The 22,972-nt window shown below is 40.6% G+C and overlaps 2 protein-coding genes across 11 annotated transcripts in view; one reads left to right on the top strand and one right to left on the bottom strand.

Annotated features, from left to right (window-relative positions):
• Window positions 1-12: 12 nt before the first annotated feature.
• ap4s1 (adaptor related protein complex 4 subunit sigma 1) lies at window positions 13-7,166 on the top strand. 7 transcript variants are annotated; one of them, XR_013094633.1, is made up of 7 exons: window positions 326-732; window positions 841-996; window positions 1,081-1,167; window positions 1,250-1,318; window positions 6,327-6,362; window positions 6,718-6,929; window positions 7,007-7,166. XR_013094633.1 is itself a non-coding variant. In XM_076877718.1 (6 exons), the coding sequence occupies exons 2-6, from the start codon at window positions 859-861 to the stop codon at window positions 6,844-6,846; spliced, it is 459 nt and encodes a 152-aa protein (XP_076733833.1). In that variant the 5' UTR covers window positions 13-286; window positions 841-858; the 3' UTR covers window positions 6,847-7,166. The 7 variants fall into 7 exon arrangements, 6 of the variants coding, with proteins under 6 accessions (XP_076733833.1, XP_076733834.1, XP_076733832.1 ...); XM_076877718.1 differs by lacking the exon at window positions 326-732 and adding an exon at window positions 13-286 and having other exon boundaries at window positions 6,718-7,166; XM_076877719.1 differs by having other exon boundaries at window positions 318-753; window positions 6,718-7,166.
• Window positions 7,167-8,091: 925 nt separating this feature from the next.
• hectd1 (HECT domain containing 1) overlaps window positions 8,092-22,972 on the bottom strand; it is a 46,089-nt gene continuing 31,208 nt past the window's right edge. For all 4 annotated transcript variants that reach the window (XM_014407579.3, XM_014407581.3, XM_014407580.3 and 1 more), the window contains 15 exons: window positions 22,607-22,677; window positions 22,019-22,170; window positions 21,884-21,938; window positions 21,573-21,801; window positions 16,639-16,721; window positions 16,197-16,324; window positions 15,585-15,786; window positions 15,319-15,456; window positions 11,635-12,119; window positions 10,894-11,052; window positions 9,903-9,981; window positions 9,709-9,802; window positions 9,002-9,152; window positions 8,665-8,809; window positions 8,092-8,584 (listed from right to left, as the gene is read on the bottom strand). In XM_014407579.3, the coding sequence (XP_014263065.1) occupies window positions 8,447-8,584; window positions 8,665-8,809; window positions 9,002-9,152; window positions 9,709-9,802; window positions 9,903-9,981; window positions 10,894-11,052; window positions 11,635-12,119; window positions 15,319-15,456; window positions 15,585-15,786; window positions 16,197-16,324; window positions 16,639-16,721; window positions 21,573-21,801; window positions 21,884-21,938; window positions 22,019-22,170; window positions 22,607-22,677 (2,309 nt within the window). In that variant the 3' untranslated portion in view covers window positions 8,092-8,446. The remainder of the gene's footprint in view (window positions 8,585-8,664; window positions 8,810-9,001; window positions 9,153-9,708; window positions 9,803-9,902; window positions 9,982-10,893; window positions 11,053-11,634; window positions 12,120-15,318; window positions 15,457-15,584; window positions 15,787-16,196; window positions 16,325-16,638; window positions 16,722-21,572; window positions 21,802-21,883; window positions 21,939-22,018; window positions 22,171-22,606; window positions 22,678-22,972) is intronic.

Raw genomic sequence — 22,972 nt, 5'->3', positions numbered from 1 at the left:
GGTGGGAGAACCCAGCCGCAATGCCTGACGGGACACATCCATCCTCCTTTTCCCTTCCTGCTATCCAAATATATTATGGAACCTTCACTGCTAAAAGAAAGGGTAGTAAAATATAACTCTTTAACGGAGCATATATTAAGATGTATAGGGAAATACAGCAGTTTTACCTTTAGCTAGCAGATACATTGTGGTTATTGTCTATTGCTCATTTTAAGTACCACAACCACAACTTCTAAACAGCTGAATCTAAAACCCCGTCCAGGATCGTAACGAGCATTTTTAAACCGTGAGTACAGTACAATAAATTATGTACAAATTATGTATTATGCATCTTTCAAAGAAGAAAAATGCAAACGTTAATGGGATTTTCTTTTGGATTGTTTGCGTGGAATAATTACTCCCTCAAATGTCTTAAAGCTTATATTACGAGCATGTTTTGAAAGTATAAGTAGAAAGTACTTGCGTTCAAATGTAGGGAATAACTGTTACCCTGGAATGCACCTGTCTACGCATGCGTACCAAATGCTATGGCTGTATATTGTTGAATGTCCTCTTTCGCTGGTATTTATTTACCCTTACAGTACTTTACAGTAATCTTACTTTAATCCTGTAAACCGACAGCATTGTGTTTAAAATAACATTAGATTGGGGCAAAAACTCGTTAACAGAAGTTCCCGTTTTAGCCCGTTTGATGGAGTTAATGTAGCAACTGGCACAAGCTAACAGCTGGCGGTAAGTAAAACAAACGTTCAGGTATGGAGTGAGGTATTAGATTGCAATATCTCATACCACGGGGCAATGGTCTGTACTGATAATATCGACTTTACGATTCCTCTGCAGCCAGCAACCGATCGGATAATGATCAAGTTCGTGCTAATGGTGAACCGACAGGGTCAGACCAGGCTGTCCAGGTATTATCACTCTGTGGAGCTGAGCAGAAGAGCAGCTCTTGAGGCCGATGTAGTACGCTACTGCCTGAGCCGCAAGAAAGATCAGGTGTCTGTCTGCGAGTTCCCAGTCTTGTTTAGATCAAATAAATAACATAACAATATCATGTTTATAACCCCTCTCTGTTTGCAGTGTTCCTTTGTGGAGTACAAAGACTTTAAATTGGTTTACCGCCAGTATGCTGCTCTGTATATCGTGGTGGGCATCACAGACAGTGAGGTGAGTGTGATCGGAGGTATTTTACACCTCTTTCGTCCTTTCAATGGTCAACAGGACGTGTTTCTCCTCTTTACTCTCACAGAATGAGCTGTCCATCTACGAGCTGGTTCATAACTTTGTGGAGGTCTTGGATAAATACTTCAGCCGGGTGGTGAGTTCAGTTTGATCGAGGTTCTTACAGAGATAAATACTGGTAGCCGCCAGTGCTACACCTCAGCATCCTAGTAGATGCATCTGTGGTAGAAATGTGAAAATTCTAAAAAGCCTCAGAACTTGAGGTCAAAGTCACAATGACTAGCTATTTTGTAGATGCACCTTTTGAATTGGTAAATTTTACCTCACTTCATTCTCGAGCTATACTGCTGAGGGGTGAAAACCATTGGATCCATTATCAGTGCAGGTCTAAGGCAGGTCTCAAAACTGGCGTCAAGCCAGCCTCCAGTTTGTTTTCTGTTCCCTGTGTATTCAAAGTATTACGGGAAGAGATGTAGAAACCTGACTTCAAAATATAAGCCAACTTCGAGTGAATTAACAGATATGTTAAGAACATAATAACATATAATTTAGTCTTGTTTACACACTCTAATGTTAGATCCACATGACACAACCCTGTATCCTAGTAGCGCCCTGTCAATATCAAGGCCATCTTATTTTGGATTCCAAAGTAAAATCCCTGTGAATTTTCATTTTTGAACTACTCTTTCAATAGAGTAGACTAGAATAAAATAAAGCTTTATTATCCCACGGATGAGAAATTTCAGCGTTACAGAGCTCTTGCAGCAAGGGAAAATAAAATGTAAAAGGAAGACACAATGTGGTCCTATAAACATAAGCAACCGAAGTTCGTATATACAGGTATATACAGATAACAGTGTACAGAATGTGTATAGAAAAATTGGAAAATTGTACAGAGATATGTATAAAATGTACAGTAAACAAGCTGGTGAGTAAGATGACCAAAAGAATGTTAAGTTGCATTATAGAGTCTGACAGCTGCTGGTAAGAATGACCTGCGGTAGCGCTCCTTCCTACACTGTGGGCGTAAGTCTACTGCTGAACGAGCTGCTCAGTGCTCGTACAGTCTCATGCAGGGGGTGGGAGGTGTTGTCCATGATGGATGTTAGCTTAGACAACATCCTCTCCTCCCCAACCTGCTCGATGGACTTCAGTGGACAGTCCAGGACAGAGCTGGCACTCCTGACCAGTTTGAGCTTCTCCCTGTCCCTCTCTGCCATTCCGCCACTCCAGCAGACCACAGCATAGAAAATAGCAGACGCCACCACAGTGTCGTAAAACGTCCTTAGGAGTGTCCTGTTCACCCCGAAGGATCTCAGCCGCCGTAGCAGGTGGAGACGACTTAGACCCTTCTTGTAAAGTGCATCTGTGTTTGTGGACCAATCCAGTTTGTTATTGAGGTGAACACCCAGGTATTTGTACTACTCCACCATTTCAATGTCCAAACCCTGGATGTTCACTGGTGTAATAGTGGGTGGCTTCTTGCTGAAGTCAATCACCAGCTCCTTCCTCTTGCTGGCATTGATGCGAAGATGGTTCTGTTCGCACCAGCTGACGAAGTCAGTGATCAGTTCAATTATTTCAGAATGCTCTTAAAAGCAAAACTCATATTTCCAAAGACTAGTTGCACTTTATATCAACAGTATCCAACCCCACAGTGATACCATGTCAATTTCAAGTCAGTCTGAGTTTTGCCTTCCAAAATAAAAGCCATTTCAAATTGCCCATATATGACTTAACTTTCAATGATTTCAAAATGCTCTAAATAGGAAAATTCCTGTTTTCACAGGATAATTTTTCACCTTAAATCGACAGTGTCCAACCCCACAGTAAAACCATGCCAATTTCAAGTTGCTCTGATTTTGCCTTTTAAATTAATGGGCCCTTTGAATTTCCCCATATATGATATACTCTTTCAATTTCTTCAGAATGCTCTTAAAATGAAAATTGCTGTTTCCACAGGATAATTTCATTCTAGATCAACAGTGTACACTCTCACGGGGATACCAAGTCAATTTCAAGTCACCTTGATTTTGCCTTTCAAAGTAATGGCCCGTTGAAATTGCCCATATATGACCCACTCTTTCACTGACTTCAGAACACTCTTAAAAGCAAAGTTGCTGTTTCCACAAGTTAATGTCACTCTATATTGACAGTTGTCATGTTCACAATTTTTGGAAGGAATCTCAGGAGAAAGGTTTGTCTTTTAAAAAAGGATTTACTTTGCTTTTGGCAGTTGAAATTACAAGTTTACACAGCGCTGTGGACATCTATGTGAACCAGCAGCATGTTTCACAAAAAGGATGACCCTCAAGTGTGCTGTACAACATTATATAGTAAGACAAAAACATAGATTAAAGGAGCTATCTTCCTCCCGCACGGACGTGGCAGTCTTGGTGTCATCCTCGTATTTCCGTGACCTCGTCTGGTATCTGCTCCCTCGTCTGTAAGAGACAGAAAAGCAAAACACCTCTCTGCCTAGCCTTGATAATCTAATGGTATTATCCATTGTTCTTCTAGTGATTCAAAGTTGGTTTAGAATATCATGTTCGGCACTCTCTGACCCAGACTTATTCTAATCATAATCTATGTGTGTAAGCATGTTTGCAGTTATCCCTCTGCACCTCTAAGTCATTTCCAACAATATATCAGTCCGGACAGTCACGTCGAACGAAGCTTTTGAAATTCAAAAGACTTAGTGCCAACTTATTATTGGGCACATTTGCAATGTGTGTATGAAAATGATTATAACCGCTTATTTTAGTAATAGAAATCAAACATTTTCAATCCCAACATTCCCTCCTTTCACACGTTTTAATGTGTGAACAAAAAACATGTTTCGTTCAGCCTGCTGTCCCACAGGTTCCCTCCAGAGTGATACTCAGCCTTTCAGCTTTTCCCTCTTAACTGGGATGGTGTCCTGTGGTCGAGTCAGCGCTAAATCAGCTGTCGTCCCCATTCAGTCGGTCAGATACTGGGTCTTCCAGACCGTCAGCCGGCCTCCTCATGGGAACGCATTAAACGAACACAGGCATCTTATCTTCTAAACACGATTCAGTTTCTTTTGATCATTAAAGCTTAAACACAAAATTGCAATATACATTTTGCCTTTCCTACCTCTAAACACCTGGGGGCAATTTATGTCTTGGTTCAGCCATGAAGCCAGCTCACCTGATTCATCACAGAGCCCAACCGACACTGGCAACTGATAGGGTTGCACTGCATGTTCTTCCCTTAGTGTTGCTGTTTTCAATCTGTTAATTGGAGTCCTCAAACATGGGATAGACAACATCCACAACAAGTCAATACAGCTGTGAATGTGGCCAGTTATCAGTCAATTACCAATCAATGACAAAATGATAGCTTTTAGCCACTCATCCAGAGGATCTTCAATCCCAGAAAATTCCTTCTCCTCATTTGATAATGTCTATCCTACTCTGTCAAAAGTTCAATTTTCAATTCAATTCAATTTTATTTATATATCGCCAAATCACAACAAAAGTCGCCTCAAGGCGCTTCATAGATACAGAGAAAAACCCAACAATCATATGACCCCCTATGAGCAAGCACTTTGGCGACAGTGGGAAGGAAAAACTCCCTTTTAACAGGAAGAAACCTCCGGCAGAACCAGGCTCAGGGAGGGGCGGGGCCATCTGCTGCGACCGGTTGGGGTGAGAGAAGGAAGACAGGATAAAAGACATGCTGTGGAAGAGAGACAGAGGTTAATAACAGATATGATTCAATGCAGAGAGGTCTGTTAACACATAGTGAGTGAGAAAGGTGACTGGAAAGGAAAAACTCAATGCATCATGGGAATCCCCGGCAGCCTATGTCTATTGCAGCATAACTAAGGGAGGATTCAGGGTCACCTGGTCCAGCCCTAACTATATGCTTTAGCAAAAAGGAAAGTTTTAAGCCTAATCTTGAAAGTAGAGATAGTGTCTGTCTCCTGAATCCAAACTGGAAGCTGGTTCCACAGAAGAGGGGCCTGAAAACTGAAGGCTCTGCCTCCCATTCTACTTTTAAATACTCTAGGAACAACAAGTAGGCCTGCAGAGCGAGAGCGAAGTGCTCTAATAGGGTGATATGGTACTACAAGGTCATTGCGACCCGTCCAGGGTATGGTAGCTGGAATAGCAACATACCCAAGGATAAGCAGAAGAGAATGACTGATATGATGAAACTGGGATTTTGTTACACTTAATTATTGCAAACACAACTAAAACTATAACTGAAACTAATCAAAACTAAACTGAAACTAAGGATTTTCAAAAAAATAAAAACTAAACTAAACTAGCAAACAATTGGTAAAAACTACTTAAAACTGATATAAAATTGAAAATCTGAAGTCAAAACTAAATAAAAATAAAAACTAATGAAAATTGCAAAACTATTAAAACCCTGACTCCCACACACGATACCATTGTGAGGGTGTATAAATATGGGCGCCAATTGTGGTCATAAATATTTTGTACTTGTAAATTAGGATTCGTATGTGTAAAAATAATTTGTGTGTGGACTAATAGGTGTGAAACTCGGCACTCAAGTTACAAGTACGAATTTTGACCCGGTTTTTCTTCCTTTCATCTGATTGGCCAATGTCATGTTAATCACAAATTTAACTATCCAATCAGAGAACAGGTGGGTTTGGCTATTGGAGGGGTGATTTATGGAGCATCCCTGGGATAATAAAACTTTATTCTATTCTACTCTATTTGAAAGAGCAGTTCAAAAATGAAAATTCACAGGGCTTTTACTTTGAAATCCAAAATAAGATGGCCTTGATATTGACAGGGTGCTACTAGGGTACAAGGTTGTGTCATGTGGATCTAACATTAGAGTGTGTAAACAAGACTAAATTATATGTTATTATGTTCTTAACATATCTGTTAATTTACTCGAAGTTGGCTTTTATTTTGAAGTCAGGTTTCCACATCTCTGAATACACAGGGAACAGAAAACAAACACGAGGCTAGCTTGACTGCAAGTCTCGAATTGGAGGCTGGCTTGACACAAGAGTCTTACAAGCATTAAAAGTAATGATTACAGTTTCAAACATATATTGTACACTTTTTGAGATGTCTGTAACAACAAATGAAGACACTGTTGAAATGCATGAAGCTGCAGCTGTTTGAATGTTTCAGTCTAATGTGCATTTCTCCCTACAGAGTGAACTGGATGTATCCTGTAACACAACCACAGCTGCACACACTGCATGTATAAGAGTCATGCTAAAAGCACAGTGTATATTTTACCAAAGCTCAGTAATTTTTAATTGCGTGTTAACTAATTTCAAATAATAATAATAAATAATATTATTATTTAAAAGCTACTTCATATACATTGTATAGTCAGCTGAAGGACAGTGACCATTGACAAGGACAGAGAATGGCAAAAATAAAATAACCTGGAGACACACAATAGATTTAGAGCTGAGGTCAAATATTCATGTAAAAATTACCCATCACTAGTTGTTCAGTAGGAGTCTTTGTCTTTCTTTATTTCCTTGTTTCCTTGACCCTTCGCCTTTATCAGATAATGTTCAATCTGGATCGAGTTCATATCATCCTGGATGAGATGATCCAGAACGGACACATTGTGGAAACAAACAAGAGCCGCATCCTCGCACCCCTCACCACTATTGACAAGATGGTGGACAGCTAACAAAAAGAAAGGAAGTCACGGACTGTTCTTCAGGCTGAGGACTGGCCTGCAGCTTACAGTCTGAATTTAGAATCTGCTTAAAGGTACTGATGTTAAAATAATAAAAAGAACTCAGTGCCCACATGTACTCTGGTCAGTATATTAATACACATCTGTACAGTGTATCCAGATGTTCGATCTGCACAGCTGAGAGAAGGAAGCCTCCCTCTGAAGTTGGCCAGTTTGAATTTATTCAGGAAGAAAACCGGTTGTGTGAATTTAGCGGGGAATGAATTACATTTTATTTTTTTATTTTTAATTTGCCTTTCGGGGTATTGGCAGACCACAGGAATTGTTTGTAACAAACCAAAACGTAAAGACATTTGGTGGTATTATGTCTAATATGTAATAAAACAATAAAAAAAAAACAAAATAAAAATTCTATAACTCTAGTTCATTTTTTTAAAATATATCCTTAATACTGAAACATCTGTATGATAAGTTTGCAAAAAAATTTTAGAAAAAGGCTACAAGATAAATATCTAAATCAATTACATCTCTACGCGGTGATTCTCAGCAACTGGACTGCTGTAGATGATAAATCTGCTTCAGCCTCATGTTGGTTGAAGTGCGGTTGTAATACTGAAACACTTAAACGTGCAAACGAAATGGGAAAAAAAAAAAAATCAAAGATTCATATTCTTCCACAGACCACAAGACTCATTCTTTACTTCATACTTTGCAAACATTTTAATGATTATTTTTTTTGGAGCATACACATTTGAAAATATCTGTTTACCTCAAATTGCAACTTGAGTTAAATAAATGTTTATAATATACAAAGAAAATACAGGGATAGCAGAGCTTTCTTTTTTTTATTTTAATCTTTCTCTTTAGATGTGCCTTGCACACAGCCAGTGTTTTTGTCTCTATAGCTTCATTGTAAAACAAACACCAAAGGCTCTCTGACCTTTGACCTTTACAACTGGTCAGTAACAACCAGAGAACTGTCGCACACACACAAAAACAAAAAGCAATAAATGGGGGGAGGTGGGGATCCATGAACATTTCAGGGAGGAGAAAGTGAAAACAGAAGCTACGAGTCAAACCAGGCACCAAACTGAGAGCAGACAGGAGGAGGAGATCAGCACACACACACACGCGCGCACACACACACACGCGCACACACACACACGCGCGCGCACACACACACGCGCACGCACGCACACACACGCACGCGCACACGCACACACACGCGCACACACACACACACACACGCGCACGCACACACACACACACGCGCACGCACACACACACACACGCGCACGCACACACACACACGTAAGCCTGCAGCATCAAAGCTGGGAACAGACCAGCAGCAGCAGCTCAGGATGGTGAAGAAGAGGATGCTGCTGCTGATGATGAAGGAGGCGGTCAGAGAGGTGTGAAAGATGTGACAGCGTTTCTTTCATTTTGTTTCTGCAACATAAATCCTCCTCCTCCTGTAGCAGGAGGTCCGGCCGTCAGTCAGTCAGCTGGTTTGGATTGGCTGGCTGATCCGTCAGTCACAAGGCGAGACGGACAGATGACTTGAGAAGCATGCTCAGTGTGGCAGCGGTGGTCAGTTGAGGTGGAAGCCTTTCTCCATGGTAGCGGCTAACAGGCGCTCCCTCATGATGTCCTCAGATGAGTACTCGGGCAGCTTCAGGTAGTGAACACAAGTGTTGACAGATGGGTAGCTGGAGTCTGTGGCATCCACCTACGGAGGCAACAGTCAGTCAGCTTACTGACTAAAACTACACACATTAACAAACTCAGTCATTCAGAGAGCCAGTTTACCTTCCTGACGATGGTGAGTCGGGGGTGAAGGTTGGCAAGACCACCAGGTGGCAGGGTGGAGCAGCCAGTGGTAAACTGCAGGAAGGCTTTACGCTCATCAGATGACATTCCACATAAGACTCGCACAAACCGCAAGAAGCCAGGGCTGAAGGAAGAGGAGAGGTTAAATACACGATGCCGTGGCTCAGTGTCTCCATTAGCATTCTCAATCATCCAGGAAAGTAAATCTCCAAAAGTTGATTCTGTTCATCTGGACATAGCGTTACCATGACGCTCCGTCCAGATGAACAGAATCAACTTTTGGTGTTTCCATTAGTGTTGATGTAACATGTCATACCTGTCTCTGGTGTAACCAAGCTTTGGTTCTGTGTAGTTGATGATGTCGTCAGCAGTCCAGGAAGGGGACTGGTTGCCACAGAGGATCATCTGCACCTCCTTATGGCTAAAAGAGCTTAGTTTCTCCATTGGAAACACTCGATTAAAACCCTCTGAGGAGGAGAGGAAACATTTATGATATTAGATACCCAAGTATTCACTCGATTTTAGAAATAATCACAAATTTACTAAACTGCCAGGGAAAGGGAACCAAAAAAGTTTCTTGTCGCAATGGAATCAATTCTATTGTGACAATGAGTCGAGAGAACATAAGGGTCTAAAATGAGAGTCAATCTTTAGGGAAAAAAAAAAAAAAGTAAGGAGCTCAGGTTAGAAACAGGTGTGAGAATAGACTGGCAGCTGTGTATTTTTCAAAATTTCATGTTGTTGCCAATAGCATCTCCTCCTGTCGGCCTCGGTAAAGCTCAAACTTTACCAAGACCAAGTCCAATTAGGTCAAGGGCGTTCCCAGCATTAAAACAACTGCCTGTGAACACAGAGCACTACTTTCTTGCTTTATGTTGTCCACCTCTTTCCTCGTTTAAACAGGAAACCATTTTATTTTGTGTTTTTTGTTTTTTTTTCTGAAAAACTAGCAAAGAGGGCAAAACAGATTTCTCCACAGACAGGACACTGTAGAGAAGTAATGTGCCAGTTTTGCACATTTACCTCTGAAGGCCTCCATCTGTTTCTGGATGCCAGTGTGCATACAGAAGTCAAACATCAACTCCACGTACTCTTCTGCATTCTCCATGGACACCATCTATACACATAGTAAACACTCAGTGAACTCTTGTAAAATGTGCAAATTTACGTGAAGATATTTCCATCCACATAAGAAGCTTGCTCTGAGGCATTTTTACCTCATCGTCTCCATTTGGTTTGAGATCCACTGCAGAGAAACCATGAACCTTGGAGGATGGACAGAACTGAAAGTTTAACCTGCAGAGAAAAGTTCAAGTGGCTGTCAAACATCTGGTCCGTGTCATATGGGAAAACAAGTCAAAAATCGTAAACTTTCTGCTTTTGCTGTGCAAACTCTTTCACTGCAAATACTGAGCTCAAGTATTCGACAGTCCTGACAGCATGTGTGCTTGTCAGCTGGAACTAGAACACAAGTTATTTACTGAGCTGCTCCTCTGCTCAGATGTTTTTGACCACAACAAAGATTGCCTAGTTAAATCTCGGTACCCAAATACTTCATAAGACTTTATTCTAACCCATGTGGTCTCACATGAAACAAGATTTTTCACATCTCAGTTTCTGGTGAAAACATTATTGTAAGAAAATAGTGCTGTTAAGTGAATGTCATTTTGTTTCAGTCCAGTTGTTTATTTTAAGCAAACAAATGCTAAACCTTTCCTGGTACCACTTATCTTCATCTTTTCCCAAATAACTATGTACCACTTTCTTTGCCATTTCATTTGTCTTTTTTGATTTTTAAATGAATTGCTAATGCTATTATTAGCTCTTGGTAAAGGGTAGCTCCAGTTTGACTTCAGCGTGCTGTGTATGCTGTGATTAGAGCAAGGAGAACCCCCTGAGGCTGATGAACAAAGCCAACACACAACAAAACTGCAGTTTCTTTAGGTACCACTTGAGGCTGGCCCCAAAAGGAAGTGAATCCCTTAGACTTGCAATGTTAAAATGAAACATTTAGAGCATTAAAAACTATATCTACAGTCTGGTATCCCCAAAAGGACTATAGGCGTAACAGTAAAAAGCAGCTATTATCACGGTCCTCTTGGTCTTGGTCTTTACTAACCTCTAGCCCTTCTAAGCAAACACTAAAGATGCAGATCGCGTTACCACAAGAGTAACACCTTCAGCACCTTTGTATGCGTCTTTTCTTACCCGAGGTCCTCGACACTGAGGGGAGGTCCAGAGCCCAGCGGGTTCTTCAGCATCAGGTCCTGCAGCCTAGTGTTCTTCTCATCCTCAGACAAACTCTTACTGGCCAGAATCTGCCTCCTCTTCACTGCCAGATCCTTCACTTCCTTCAGGAAACTCGCCCTGGAGGAGGCAGGAAGAGGAGCGAGAGGAAAAGGGCATCATGAGTCTGCTGTAGTGTAGTTATTCTATTGTTGACCTGCTTTCTCTCTGACTTTATCATTTCCTACTCATTTAGTGCGTCTCTCTCCCCATTTGTGTTTCTGCTGCAGACCAGAACAGATCCTAGAATTTCACAAGTTTAAAATACATATTCTTTTTATGCTCTGCTTCCTTAACTTTGCATGTTAATTCTGTCTGAATGAGGTTTCAGTCATGCTTCACTTTAACAAAATTGAACCAAATGTTGTTAAACCACATCAGCTTGTGCAGATGATAACACAAGCCTTTTAGTGTTGGCAGACACTTTCCAAGTTTCTGTTGTTAGTGCTTTAAAATTAAGGCTGCTCAGATTTCAAGAAGTTTCAAAATGACCAAAACTCACATCTTATATTTCATGGTTTTCTTAGAACTTAACTTCAGCAGTACTACATGTCACGGGATGTGTTCAGGTTCAGCAGTGAGCTAGAGGGTGACCTGCTTGGGTAAAACATGAGCTTTCAGGCTGACTGTGAGAACGCTAAACATTAAAAACTGTCTCGAGACCTGTGTGGGTTGATAAGCTGGAAGTCGTCCCAGGTCAGGATACCGTGGTACCAAGCTGGAGGTTTTGGTTTTGGTGGGTCCATGATGAACTCAGATTTGGAATCCTCATCAAAGCTGCCCACTGAGTAAGTCTCCTGGCTTTCCTCAGTCGATGCTTCAGACTGTACCTCAGACAGTAGCAGGAAGGGCTGCAGGTGGGGCCGCTCAGGGTCGTTACCCTGCGGTGAGCTTCGAGACTGGTATAGCAGCTTGCTCATGTTAGACTTGATGTCCCCCATGCAGAGCAGCTTAAAGAAGGGCTGTGATATTGGTAGGTCGACCAGCCGGTTGTCCTGAATGCACTTGGCCAAGAAGATGCCCAGGAAGTAGAAGAGTTTGGTGATTCGCTCCAGTTCCTCGCTATCCTGAGGGAACGGAGCTGGAAATAGACCACAGGAACGCTGCACATAGTAACCGGGAGGCTTCAGTCCACCACCCAGGTCCACCTGAGACAAACATAAGAGGGACATCTGTTAATTCTCATCTGTTACTTTAAAATGAGCTAAGGCACTGAAGATTCCTGCTGTGGCAAAGAGGAATCAAGGCTCTTTTGGGGGGTTTTCTCCTTAATTTTAAAACTTACTTTTTGTGGTACTTCTTACTAGAGATGGACCGATCCGATATTACGTATCGGTCCGATACTGACCTAAATTACTGGATCGGATATCGGAGAGAAATAAAAAAAATGTAATCTGATCCATTAAATATCAAAAAAGCACCTCACAAAACTTGCGACATGGCATAACTCGGCTCATAACCGTAGCACCTTGGAGCAGTATGCATCACGTGATAGAGCGGCTGTGGCGTGGGAGACCTGTCGGCAGTCTGGTTGAGTATTTGGAGCCTCGCTACCAAACCGGCATTTCATCTCCGAGGAAGTGATCCCAGAGAGAAGTAAAGCAAGTGTGTAAGTTCATCTCTGAATGTTTGTAAAGCATTCCAGTGTTAAGCTTAACAACCGATATGTGGAGCGACTGCCTCTTCTCTCCCCCTCCCTCTCCTGCTGCTACTTCAAACGTGAAACTGATTAATGATCAGCTAATCGGCTTTTCTGTCACGAGTCTGTTTCTCTTGTTTGTTTATCGCCCACTTCGCGCCACAAAGAGGAAACCAGCAGCTGAACAACAGCAGCACGTTTAAGCTTGATAAGCTGTTGTTAGAATTTATTCAATATTACTTTCTACACCAGGATCCTTTTCTACGTTTAAAATGTCGAGCTCTTAATAAATAATTATCTGAATCTGACACCCAAAGTTTTAATCTGATGTAAAAAGTATAGAAGTCCATTACTGTATATATTAACTATTAAGTCTAATATACCCTAGTAAGCTGTAGTACTTTTTCCTTTGGGAAGGTACCATCTGTGCAGTCTGCAGTTCTGTTGAAGAAAGATGTTGAATCTATTTAATATTTCTTGAAAAATAATTGATTTCTGTGCATTTTTTTTCACACTGTATCAAATTAACGTTGATTACGTCGATTAGGCATCATGAGGTGGAGGGTGGTTCCCTATTTTTTTTTTTTTTTTTTTTTTTGCTGAGAGTTTGCAACCCTATTAGTTAGGTTGCTTACTCTTTAAAATACCAGAATAGGGAGGATGGAGCAGGTTTAAGTTTATTAGATTGATCAGTATTGCTGAACTATGAAATATTTTGGGTGCAGTGTATTTTTTGCATACAGGTATAACAGAATAGCTTTAGTGTTGCTGCATTTTGTATAAGCTCAAACTGAAGTTAAAAAAAACAACAACAAGATATTATAAAAACAGTTTTATTGATTAGAAACTAGAGATGGCACGATACCACTTTTTTATGTCCGATACCGATACCGATATCATAAATTTGGATATCTGCCGATACCGATATGAATCCGATATAGTGTTTTTTAATCAACAAAACTGTTTTTTAAATATCTTGCTGCATTTTGTATAAGTTCATACTCAAGTTTAAAACAACAACTACACTAAAGCTATTCTGTTATACCTGTATGCAAAAAAAAAAAATATTTCATAGTTCAGCAATACTGATCAATCTAATAAACTTAAACCTACACCATCCTCCCTATTCTGGTATTTTAAAGAGTACTTAGCATAAATATTAAGCAACCTAACTAATAGGGTTCCAACTCCCAGCAACAACAAAAATAAATAAATAAAAAATAGGGAACCACCCCTCACACTCCACCTCATGATGCTTAATCAACGTAATCAACCTTAATTTGATGCAGTGTGAAAAAAAATGCACAGAAATCAATTATTTTTCAAGAAATATTAAATAGATTCAACATCTTTCTTCAACAAAATTGCAGACTGCACAGATGGTACCTTCCCAAAGGAAAAAGTACTATAGCTTACTAGGGTATATATATTAGACTTAATAGTCACTATATACAGTAATTGACTTCTATTCATTTTACATCAAATTAAAACTTTGGGTGTAAGATTCGGATAATTATTTATTAAAAGCTCGACATTTTAAATGAGAATAAGAAAGAAAAGTATGTCTTTGTGCCCCCTTTTCCCTGTTAATGCCCTATCGGCCCCCCTGGCTAAACTTTGCTAGATCCGCCCCTGCACAGTTACCAGCCGTCAGCTACGTAGAAAAAGATCCTCGAGTAGAAAGTAATATTAAATAAATTCTAACAACAGCTGATCAAGCTTAAACGTGCTGCTGTTGTTCAGCCGCTGGTTTCCTCTTTCTGGTGCAAAGTGGGCCAAAAACAAACCAGAGAGACAGACTCGCGACAGAAAAGCCGATCAGCTGATCATTAAGCAGTTTCATGATTGAAGTAGCAGCCAGAAGAGGCAGTCGCTCCATATATCGTTTGGTAAGCTTAACGCAGGAATGCTTTACAAACATTCAGAGATGGACTTACACACTTGCTTTACTTCTCTCGGGGATAACTTTGTCGGAGATGAAATGCCGGGTTGCTAGCGAAGCTCCAAATGCTATCCAGACCACCGACAGGTCCCGCATGCCACAGCCGCTCTATCACGTGATGCATACTGCTCCGACGTGCTAACGTTCTGAGGTGAGTTACGGCGTGTTGCAAGTTTTGTGAGGTGCTTTCGTGATATTTAATGGATCGGATTACATTTTTTATTTTTCTCCGATATCCGATCCAGTAATTTAGGTCAGTATTGGACCGATACCGATACGTAATATCGGATCGGTCCATCTCTATTAGAAACACGCTATATCGGATTCATATCGGTATCGGCCGATATCCAAATTTATGATATCGGTATTGGACATAAAAAAGTGGTATCGTGCCATCTCTACTTCTTACATAAAAAAAGCATCATCACTGTCACTGTTTGATAAATTTATCCCTATTTTTAAACTTACATTATTTTCCCTTGCTTAATGACCACTGGCTTTTAATGCCACCTTCAAATTTGATCACAGCTACTAAGACAGACTAGCACTGACATTACAACATTTAAATATATAACACTAATGCTACTGCTACTACTACTAATAATAATAATAATAACAGCAACAATAACAACCCTTTTCTATTATTATTTTGCCATACTAACCTCATTGTTTGATCCTCATTTTAATGTCTCCTAATATGACAGAATGGGATTCTTCACCAACTTTACTTTTAAACCTGTCACTTTGTGAACGTGGTAATACTGACCTGTCGTGACTCATCGTCAGGGAAGTCATCATCACACAGCCAGATTCCCAGTGACGTTTTCTGAAACTCTGCAGCCACCAGAGCATAAAACTCCAGAGTTGGACCGAGACCCGTTCCCTCCTCACCCTGAAACTCCACCTGGAAACACACACAGACACACTTAGCCTGGCATGCCACGGACCGAATATTGTAATGCATGTTGCAAATCTAGCAGTAGACACAGAAGGTTTTCTTTTGTGATTTGTTAAAAACAAACCACCTCTCACCTCTAGCACAGACTTTTGGTCAGCATGGATGTGCATGACGGACTCAGCCCATTCCATCATAGTCTCTCCTCTGGGAACTTTCACTCGTTCATGTTTCAGTCGACCCACCCTGAAGTCACCAGGATCGTCCCGCCGCACTGTGGTGGACGGCCGAGAACGCTCCATGGTTGCCTCTCGACGGTTCTGGAGCCACACAATTGCCCTGCAGACAGAGTGGGGTCAGAGGCCAGAGTGTTGGAAGTACACCAACAGGACGTGGTCTTCAAGGTTAAACTTTAAAAAGGCCAAATTCAAATGTCGATAACGGGACTTTCTACCGTCTTTGAAGACCAAAATGCTAAATCTGTCAGTCATAAAATGATGTTTTCAAAGAGTCACATTTAAATCGATAACAAAAGAAATTGTTGTCGATTTTATTTTATTATTTTACTTTATTTTTATGTTATAAGCACAAAGGAGCACATTTTTAAGTTGTGTTGTGAGGGTCTCTCCCTTGTAATATCAAGTGTCTTGAGGGAACTACTGCTATGGACTGGAGCTATACAAATAAAACTGAGCTGAGATGCCTCAAGTTATGTGTGGTATGTTTGTTTACTCCTGTATCACACTCACCTGGAGGCTCCAAAAGCAGTGCAGGTAAAATAGAGCTGTCGGGTCTCAAAAGGGATGAGGAAAGGACACTTGGAGGTGAGTTGTTCACACCAGTCGGGCAGCGCTCCACTTGCAAGGGCTAGAGGCTCCTGGGAAACCAAAACATTCAATTAAAACCTGACATCGTTAACTAATGAACTATAGCACTCACTGGAGCTTGTATTGCATTTAGGGTTTTTTCCACCATAATTGTCTGAGGTTTCAGCAGGTTACACATTTTAATCACTATACTGAAACCTGGTGTTGCACGTTGTGCACTACAACACATTATGTTAACAGAAAAGGGAGTTGTGATTTTTGACAATATTGAAAGGCCAACTTTTTAGAGACTTTCAAGAAGTCTTTTTTAAGGAAGTCTTGAAATTTTCAGATTGATGAAATGACAAAAATGGAACAAACTGACCTCAATCTGTTGCAGGATCTTTGTAGTGATTTTTTTGCTGGTGAAATCTTCAGGAGATGCATTGAACTGAAGCTCATCTATATCTGCAAACACAATTTCAAGATTTTGAAATGAGAGCCCCATTCCCCCCTCAAACCTCCAAGTTAAGTCCCCATTTTTAACAAATACAACCATGCAAACATTTCAACATAAGCAACTATTTTAACCTTTTCCTTGAAGCTAGTTTATCATACCATGGTATTGCCCCTTTCTAAAGATATTTTACAAAGGGGAGACGGCAGACTGCAAACCTACACATACTCCCGTCCAGTACCCTGGAAACCTGAAAGCACATAACTTGAATACCACTGGTTGACTAGCCGACCAGAATAGGGAAGGGAGCAACAGTAGAGTTTACCATGAAGAAAAAAACCACACATCTTGAAACTTAAAAAAAAAAATACATAAAATAATGTGGGTGGAAAAATACATTATGGAAAGTACAGAGAGTGGTTGCACACACTTTTCATGTTTTTAAACAACTGGTTTTCACTTCAAGTAGGGACTAATAAGTGTATACTTCTGCCTACTCCTTTTCAAACAAAAGAATGGAATGATATTTTGTAACGATTGTGAACTAAGTAAGTAAGTAAAATTTATTTATATAGCACATTTCACAGATAAAATAAAAAATAAAAAAAAATCACAAAGTGCTTTACAATAAGATCAGACATACAAGTTAAAATTAATTAAAAGCCCGTTTGTATAAAAATGTCTTCAGCTGCTTTTTAAAGGAGTCAGTAGAGTCTAGACAGCGTAAAGACAACGGCAGAGAGTTCCACAGCCTAGGTGCCAGTGCCTGAAAAGCTCGATCCCTACGTGTTTTAAACCTAGTACGTGGGATCACCAGTAGCCTCTGACTTGAAGACCTAAGTGCTCGGGATGAAGCATGAGGTTTCAACAGGTCAGAGATATACTGGGGAGCTTCACCGTGCAGAGCTCTAAAAGTTACAACTAAAATTTTAAAATGAACCCTAAAATTTACAGGCAACCAATGAAGACAAGCCAAAACTGGAGTAATGTGTGACCTCTTGTTTGTACCAGTTAAAAGTCTTGCCGCTGCATTCTGTACAGACTGAAGGCGATCCAGAGCTGATTTGTTGAGACACGTAAAAAGACCGTTACAAAAATCCAAACGAGAAGAGATAAAAGCATGAATAATCATCTCAAGTTCTGCCTTTGACACCAGTAGCTTGAGTTTAGAAATGTTTCTTAGATGATAAAAACAGTTCCGGACAAGTGTTTAGAGTGTTTCTCAAGAGACATTGAACTGTCAAATATAACACCTAAGTTTCTGAGACTCGACTGAAATGAAGGGTCTGAAGAACTGATATGCTGCCTAATTTCTGAGAGCATGTGATCCAGTGCAATAATCAAAGTTTCTGTTTTATCTGCATTTAACTGAAGGAAATTGTCATTTAACCATTGTTTGATTTCTGACAGACAATTATTTAAACAAGACAATTTAAACTACTCAGAAGCTTTGAAAGAACAGTACAACTGAATGTGATCAGCATAGAGATGATAAGAAATATTACTGTAACGTCTGATAATGTGGCCTAGAGGGAGTATATACAGCAAAAAGAGAATAGGACCTAAAACAGATCCTTGAGGTACCCCAGAAGGCAGAACTGATGTTTCCGACAGCACATGATTTATACAGACAGTAAAGGATCTCTGAGATAGATACGACATAAACCATTTTAAAACAACACCAGTAATCCCAAACAAGTCCTTCAGCCTATTTATCATGATGCTGTGATCAACAGTATCAAAAGCAGAGCTGAGATCCAACATAACCAGAACAGAGAAGTATTAATTATTTCCAGAATACAGGGGCCAATAGAATCAAACACACTAATGAAAAATGATGGAGGAAGTACATCAAGGTGGCTTGAAGTCAGTTTCATTCGACCAAGCAGAGCACTGATGTCCTGTAAGGTAACAGGAGTAAAAGAGGACCAGGTATCAGAGGTAAGCAACGTGTCAGTGTGATACTGAGAGGATGATGGAGAAATATTAGACCTGACAGCAGCAACCTTATTAACAAAATAGTTTAAAAAGTCATTACAATCAGATTTAGTATAGACTGGTACATGAGGAATATCAGGAGAGACAATACTCTGGGATTTTTCTTTTTTGAAGCTATTAGATTAGCAAAATATTCCGTTCTGGCATTTTTTATCATGTCGTTAAGTGAGAAAATTGATTCCTTGAGATGTACCCTATGGACCTCAAGCTTGGAAGCCTTCCATAAACGTTCTAATTTGCGACAATATCTCCTAAAATTTCGAATACTTTCATTTATCCAAGGACAGAAATTTGAAGAAGAATGGACAACATTTAGTTTCAGAGGTGCCACCGTATCTAAAATAGATTTACATTGATTGTTAAAAGACAAAATAAGTGAATCCATATCATTTTGAGCCATGCGAGGGACAAACATGGCAGAAAACCTTCTAGCAGCATCCTGGTTTATAATCCGCCTTTGGATCATCAATTTAGGAGGTGAAGGATCCACGTAAAATGACAAATTAAAGAATATACAACTATGGTCACTCACATGGACATCTTCCACACATACATCATGTATATTTAAACCCAGGGAGAAAACAAGATCAAGGGTGTGGCCCTTCGTATGTGTGGGGCCAGAAACATGCTGCTTAAAGTTAAAAGACTCAGTGATAGTGATGAGCTCAGCAGCAGTGTTACAGGAAGCGTCATCAATATGAAGGTTTAAGTCTCCCAATATTACAACCTTCTCCAGTTTAATGATCGATGTCAGAAGGTCATTAAATTCAGTTAGAAAGACCCCAGCAGGTCCAGGAGGTCGATAGATTAAAATACAGTAAAAGGTTTTCAGAGAACCGACCTTCATCATCTGTGACTCAAATGAAGAAAAGAAGTCCGAGGTCACCAGTTTGCATATGAGTTTGTCCTGGTAAACAGCAGCAAGTCCTCCACCACGTCCTAAAAGACGCGGAGTTCCAATGACAGAACAGCCAGACGGGCAGATTTCATTCAAGTGGACGTAATCCTTATTTTGCTGCCAAGTCTCAGTCAGACACATAAAATCTAGAGACTCTTTAATAAAAAGATCATTTAGAATAAATGATTTGTTCGTTATAGAGCGAACGTTAAGCAGGGCGAACCGAATTGATGACAGTTTATCTGCAGAATCTACAGCTGACTGCAGCGGTACTTGAATTAAACACCTGTGCAAACCTGTGGACCTGCCGGGCAGGGCGGCGACTCCAGAGTTGGGAAAAACCTTGATCGATGAGCAGACGTAGCTGTCACCAGCAAAACGGAAAATGGATGACGGACACAGAGTGAGCAAACTGCTTTCGAGCCATGGGGCTCGGGTCCCAGGCGGCGGCGTAACATCCCCAACAAAGGACAGGAGAGGAACTGGTCGCAGGCACCGAGAGTCACCCCACAGCCAAGCAGCTAGCCTCCAGTACCTTCTCCGTTTCACCTGGACGCCGGCCCTTGTTCCCCTTTTTCGTCTCTTGAGGGTGTAAATGCCGCGGGTTGTGCACAGTAGCACGCAGTCAGGTGCGGAACACTCCAGAGGAGGAGGAAAGGTTTTTCTGTAGCTGTCCCAGCTGTCACAGTAGATCTCCATTGAGTCTTTGATGTTTAACAGTGTATCCCGATCATAAATTAAAGCAGCAGGAGAAACGTCAGAATACAAAAGAGCAAAAAGTGTCTCTTGACACACCAGGCGTGTTTGAAATAAAAATGAACTGAACTCTTTGTATGTTAAGCAACTCTTCTCCATGGCTGGTTGATCGACCAACAAGAGCACGAGTAAGAGTGGCCCACACAGTACCATATGCTTTATATCCTTTATATCCTCGATCTGGCAACAGACATGATGTTTGTAGCTCTCTACAGCCAGTGCATTGCCAATGGAGAATCATGCACAGTAGCCTCTGCTGACCACTGTTAATTAGCAGGAGGATTTATAGCTGATATTGACAAACATTGGCTCTGTTGACGTATTTATTGGCAATCAGCATTTTCTGATGTTTACGCACTGTGCTAAAGAAAAGGTCAAAGAGCTAAAAGACAGTTACACTTTTTTTTTTTTTTAAATGAAGATTTTTGTTTTTCTTTGGGATAAAGTTGTCACATACTGTCACATATTCTCATTGTGTCATGCACTCTACAGTCATTTAAATAACATTTTTCTAATTCTACTCACCACTTAAAACACTTGTCATATTTTAACCATACATTGATACAATACCTGATAGTGGATATCACACTAAGTTTGCACTTAGGGGCTGACAGATTATAGTGGCTGATGTCAGATCACGCTGTGTTGTATTACTTGCTTTCTGCCATGCATGTGGAACAGACATAGTACAATACCCATAGTACGAGGATTTTACACCGTCACGTTTCCGTATTCCGTAGAAGCGTATTCACACCTGATGACCTGTGATAAGATATGTACAGCCTTGTCTGCACCCATACACCTCTGTCATCACAGTATTCCATCAGTTCTTACGTTCGTCACTTCTCTAAGAAGTCCTCTGCCAAGTCAGGCTATATCACTGCTGCTAGTTAGCTCTTTTGTCTGTTGAATTAAAGCTAAGCTTAATTGTCCACGTTGTTCTTAGACAATCCTTAGGCAAAATTCTCATTTGCCTAAGGATTGTCCAACACACCGTTCTCATTTACCCAATTTCATTCCAAATGCAGGTACTACATATAATCATTAATGTGGTTAAAGTGGAAATGTTGAATAAACTGTTTTGTTTTCATGTATTTTATAGTCCCAAAAGTCCCCAAAAATGCTACAGATTTAAGGAAAATGCGCGTGTACATTAGACCCAGTAGCATAAAAGCAGTGTGTTCCAGTGTGCAACTGAGTGTTTTCGTACCCTCCTGCAACGTGCGCGTGTTAGCAGCCGAGTCTCCTCCGATGATGTAGAGGATCCGCAGTAGCTGCAGGACATCCTCCACTCCACAGGCATTCTGGCTGCATCCTGCCTTTGCCTGCGCAACCTCCCTGGCACCGCCCAGAATCTCACTGCTCTGATTGGCTGAAACTGAACTGGGGCTCAGGCCACCAGAACGGCCCCCGACCCCAATGCTGTGTTCACAAAACTCCTGTTAAGAGGAACAGATCCGAGGTCAATGAAGAGACATCAGACATCCGTCAGACATAAAGAGAAAACTTGGACAGACTCACCATCTTTCCACTCTCCTTCTCTTTATCAGAGTCTTTCAGCTCTCTGTACATTATCCTGCATTAAAAACAGAAGTCAACAATTGTCCAAGACCTGTCAAATGCAGTAAAGTTTGCATCAGATGTCTCCTCTCTTACGTGTACGTGGGCTCCCAGATGCGCCTCAGTTTATCCGTCTTGACAGCTCCGTTGCAGGAGAGCTGCAGCAGCCGCTGGACATAGAAGAAGATGGTGGACCTGTAGTTGGTAAGAGGAAGCTCCACCTCCCGGGTTGTACCCAGCCCAGCCACCTGAACACACAGACAGGACAGATACAACAACTCTTTTCCAAAAATATACACGCAATAAAGGAAAAGGATAAATGATATAAAACTGAATATGTTCCTAAAATTATTTTGGTACCAATTAACTTTCATTTTAAATGCAACATGAGGGTATTTTTTGTTTGTTTGTTAAATCAACTACCATGGCAATTTTTGCACAGCACTGCAAAAATCTGAGGATACAAACGTGCTTAAACATTGTGACCATCCTGTGATCGCACAGACAGACTGATAGACTGGGCAAAAGAAAGAGTATTCTGTGGATGAATCACCAATGACAGCTGGGAAAGGAACTGACTGTATCCTACAAAATATACTCAAAGTCTTCTGCTGATTAAACTGAAATAATTATTTTAAGGGAAAAAAAAAACTTTTCATTTGAGCACCAAGTAATTTATCTTACCTTAAGGGTGAGAGCGAGGTGAGGAGAGGGAGCACACTCCACCTCCTCCTGAACCTCGGATCGAGGAGTCCCTGGACCAAGGGAGACAGAGAAACCCCTTTTTAAAAACATGGATGGAACATTACACTGCAGACCTTTCATAAAAGAGTTTATTTTTCTTTGAAAGAATGATGATTTCAGATCTAACTAAGATCTCAAATAAACAACTGAACTCTGAAAAAGATTTCTACACCAGTAGTCAAAATTTCTGTGCAAGTTCTATAGCCTCAAGGATTCTTTCAGTCCTCATTTCCTGACTTGTATTTTTGGTTAAATATCTTCTATTTATACTACTCCATTAATATCCATAAATACTCTCTCTACCCG

The sequence above is a fragment of the Maylandia zebra genome, linkage group LG19 (assembly GCF_041146795.1).
Source record: "Maylandia zebra isolate NMK-2024a linkage group LG19, Mzebra_GT3a, whole genome shotgun sequence".
In the NCBI taxonomy this organism is placed as follows: Eukaryota; Metazoa; Chordata; class Actinopteri; order Cichliformes; family Cichlidae; genus Maylandia; species Maylandia zebra.
The sequence above is the reverse complement of the archived record's forward strand: the minus strand, read 5'-3'. Positions and strand labels throughout refer to the sequence as shown.

What these genes read in the sequence shown, in the direction of transcription:
- ap4s1 (XM_076877718.1), top strand. Translation starts at nt 859, where the DNA reads ATGATCAAGTTCGTGCTAATGGTGAACCGACAGGGTCAGACCAGGCTG. An exon ending in TGGGCATCACAGACAGTGAG is followed by an intron (nt 1,168 to 1,249) that starts GTGAGTGTGATC and finishes TTACTCTCACAG; the next exon opens with AATGAGCTGTCCATCTACGA. An exon ending in ATAAATACTTCAGCCGGGTG is followed by an intron (nt 1,319 to 6,326) that starts GTGAGTTCAGTT and finishes TGAATGTTTCAG; the next exon opens with TCTAATGTGCATTTCTCCCT.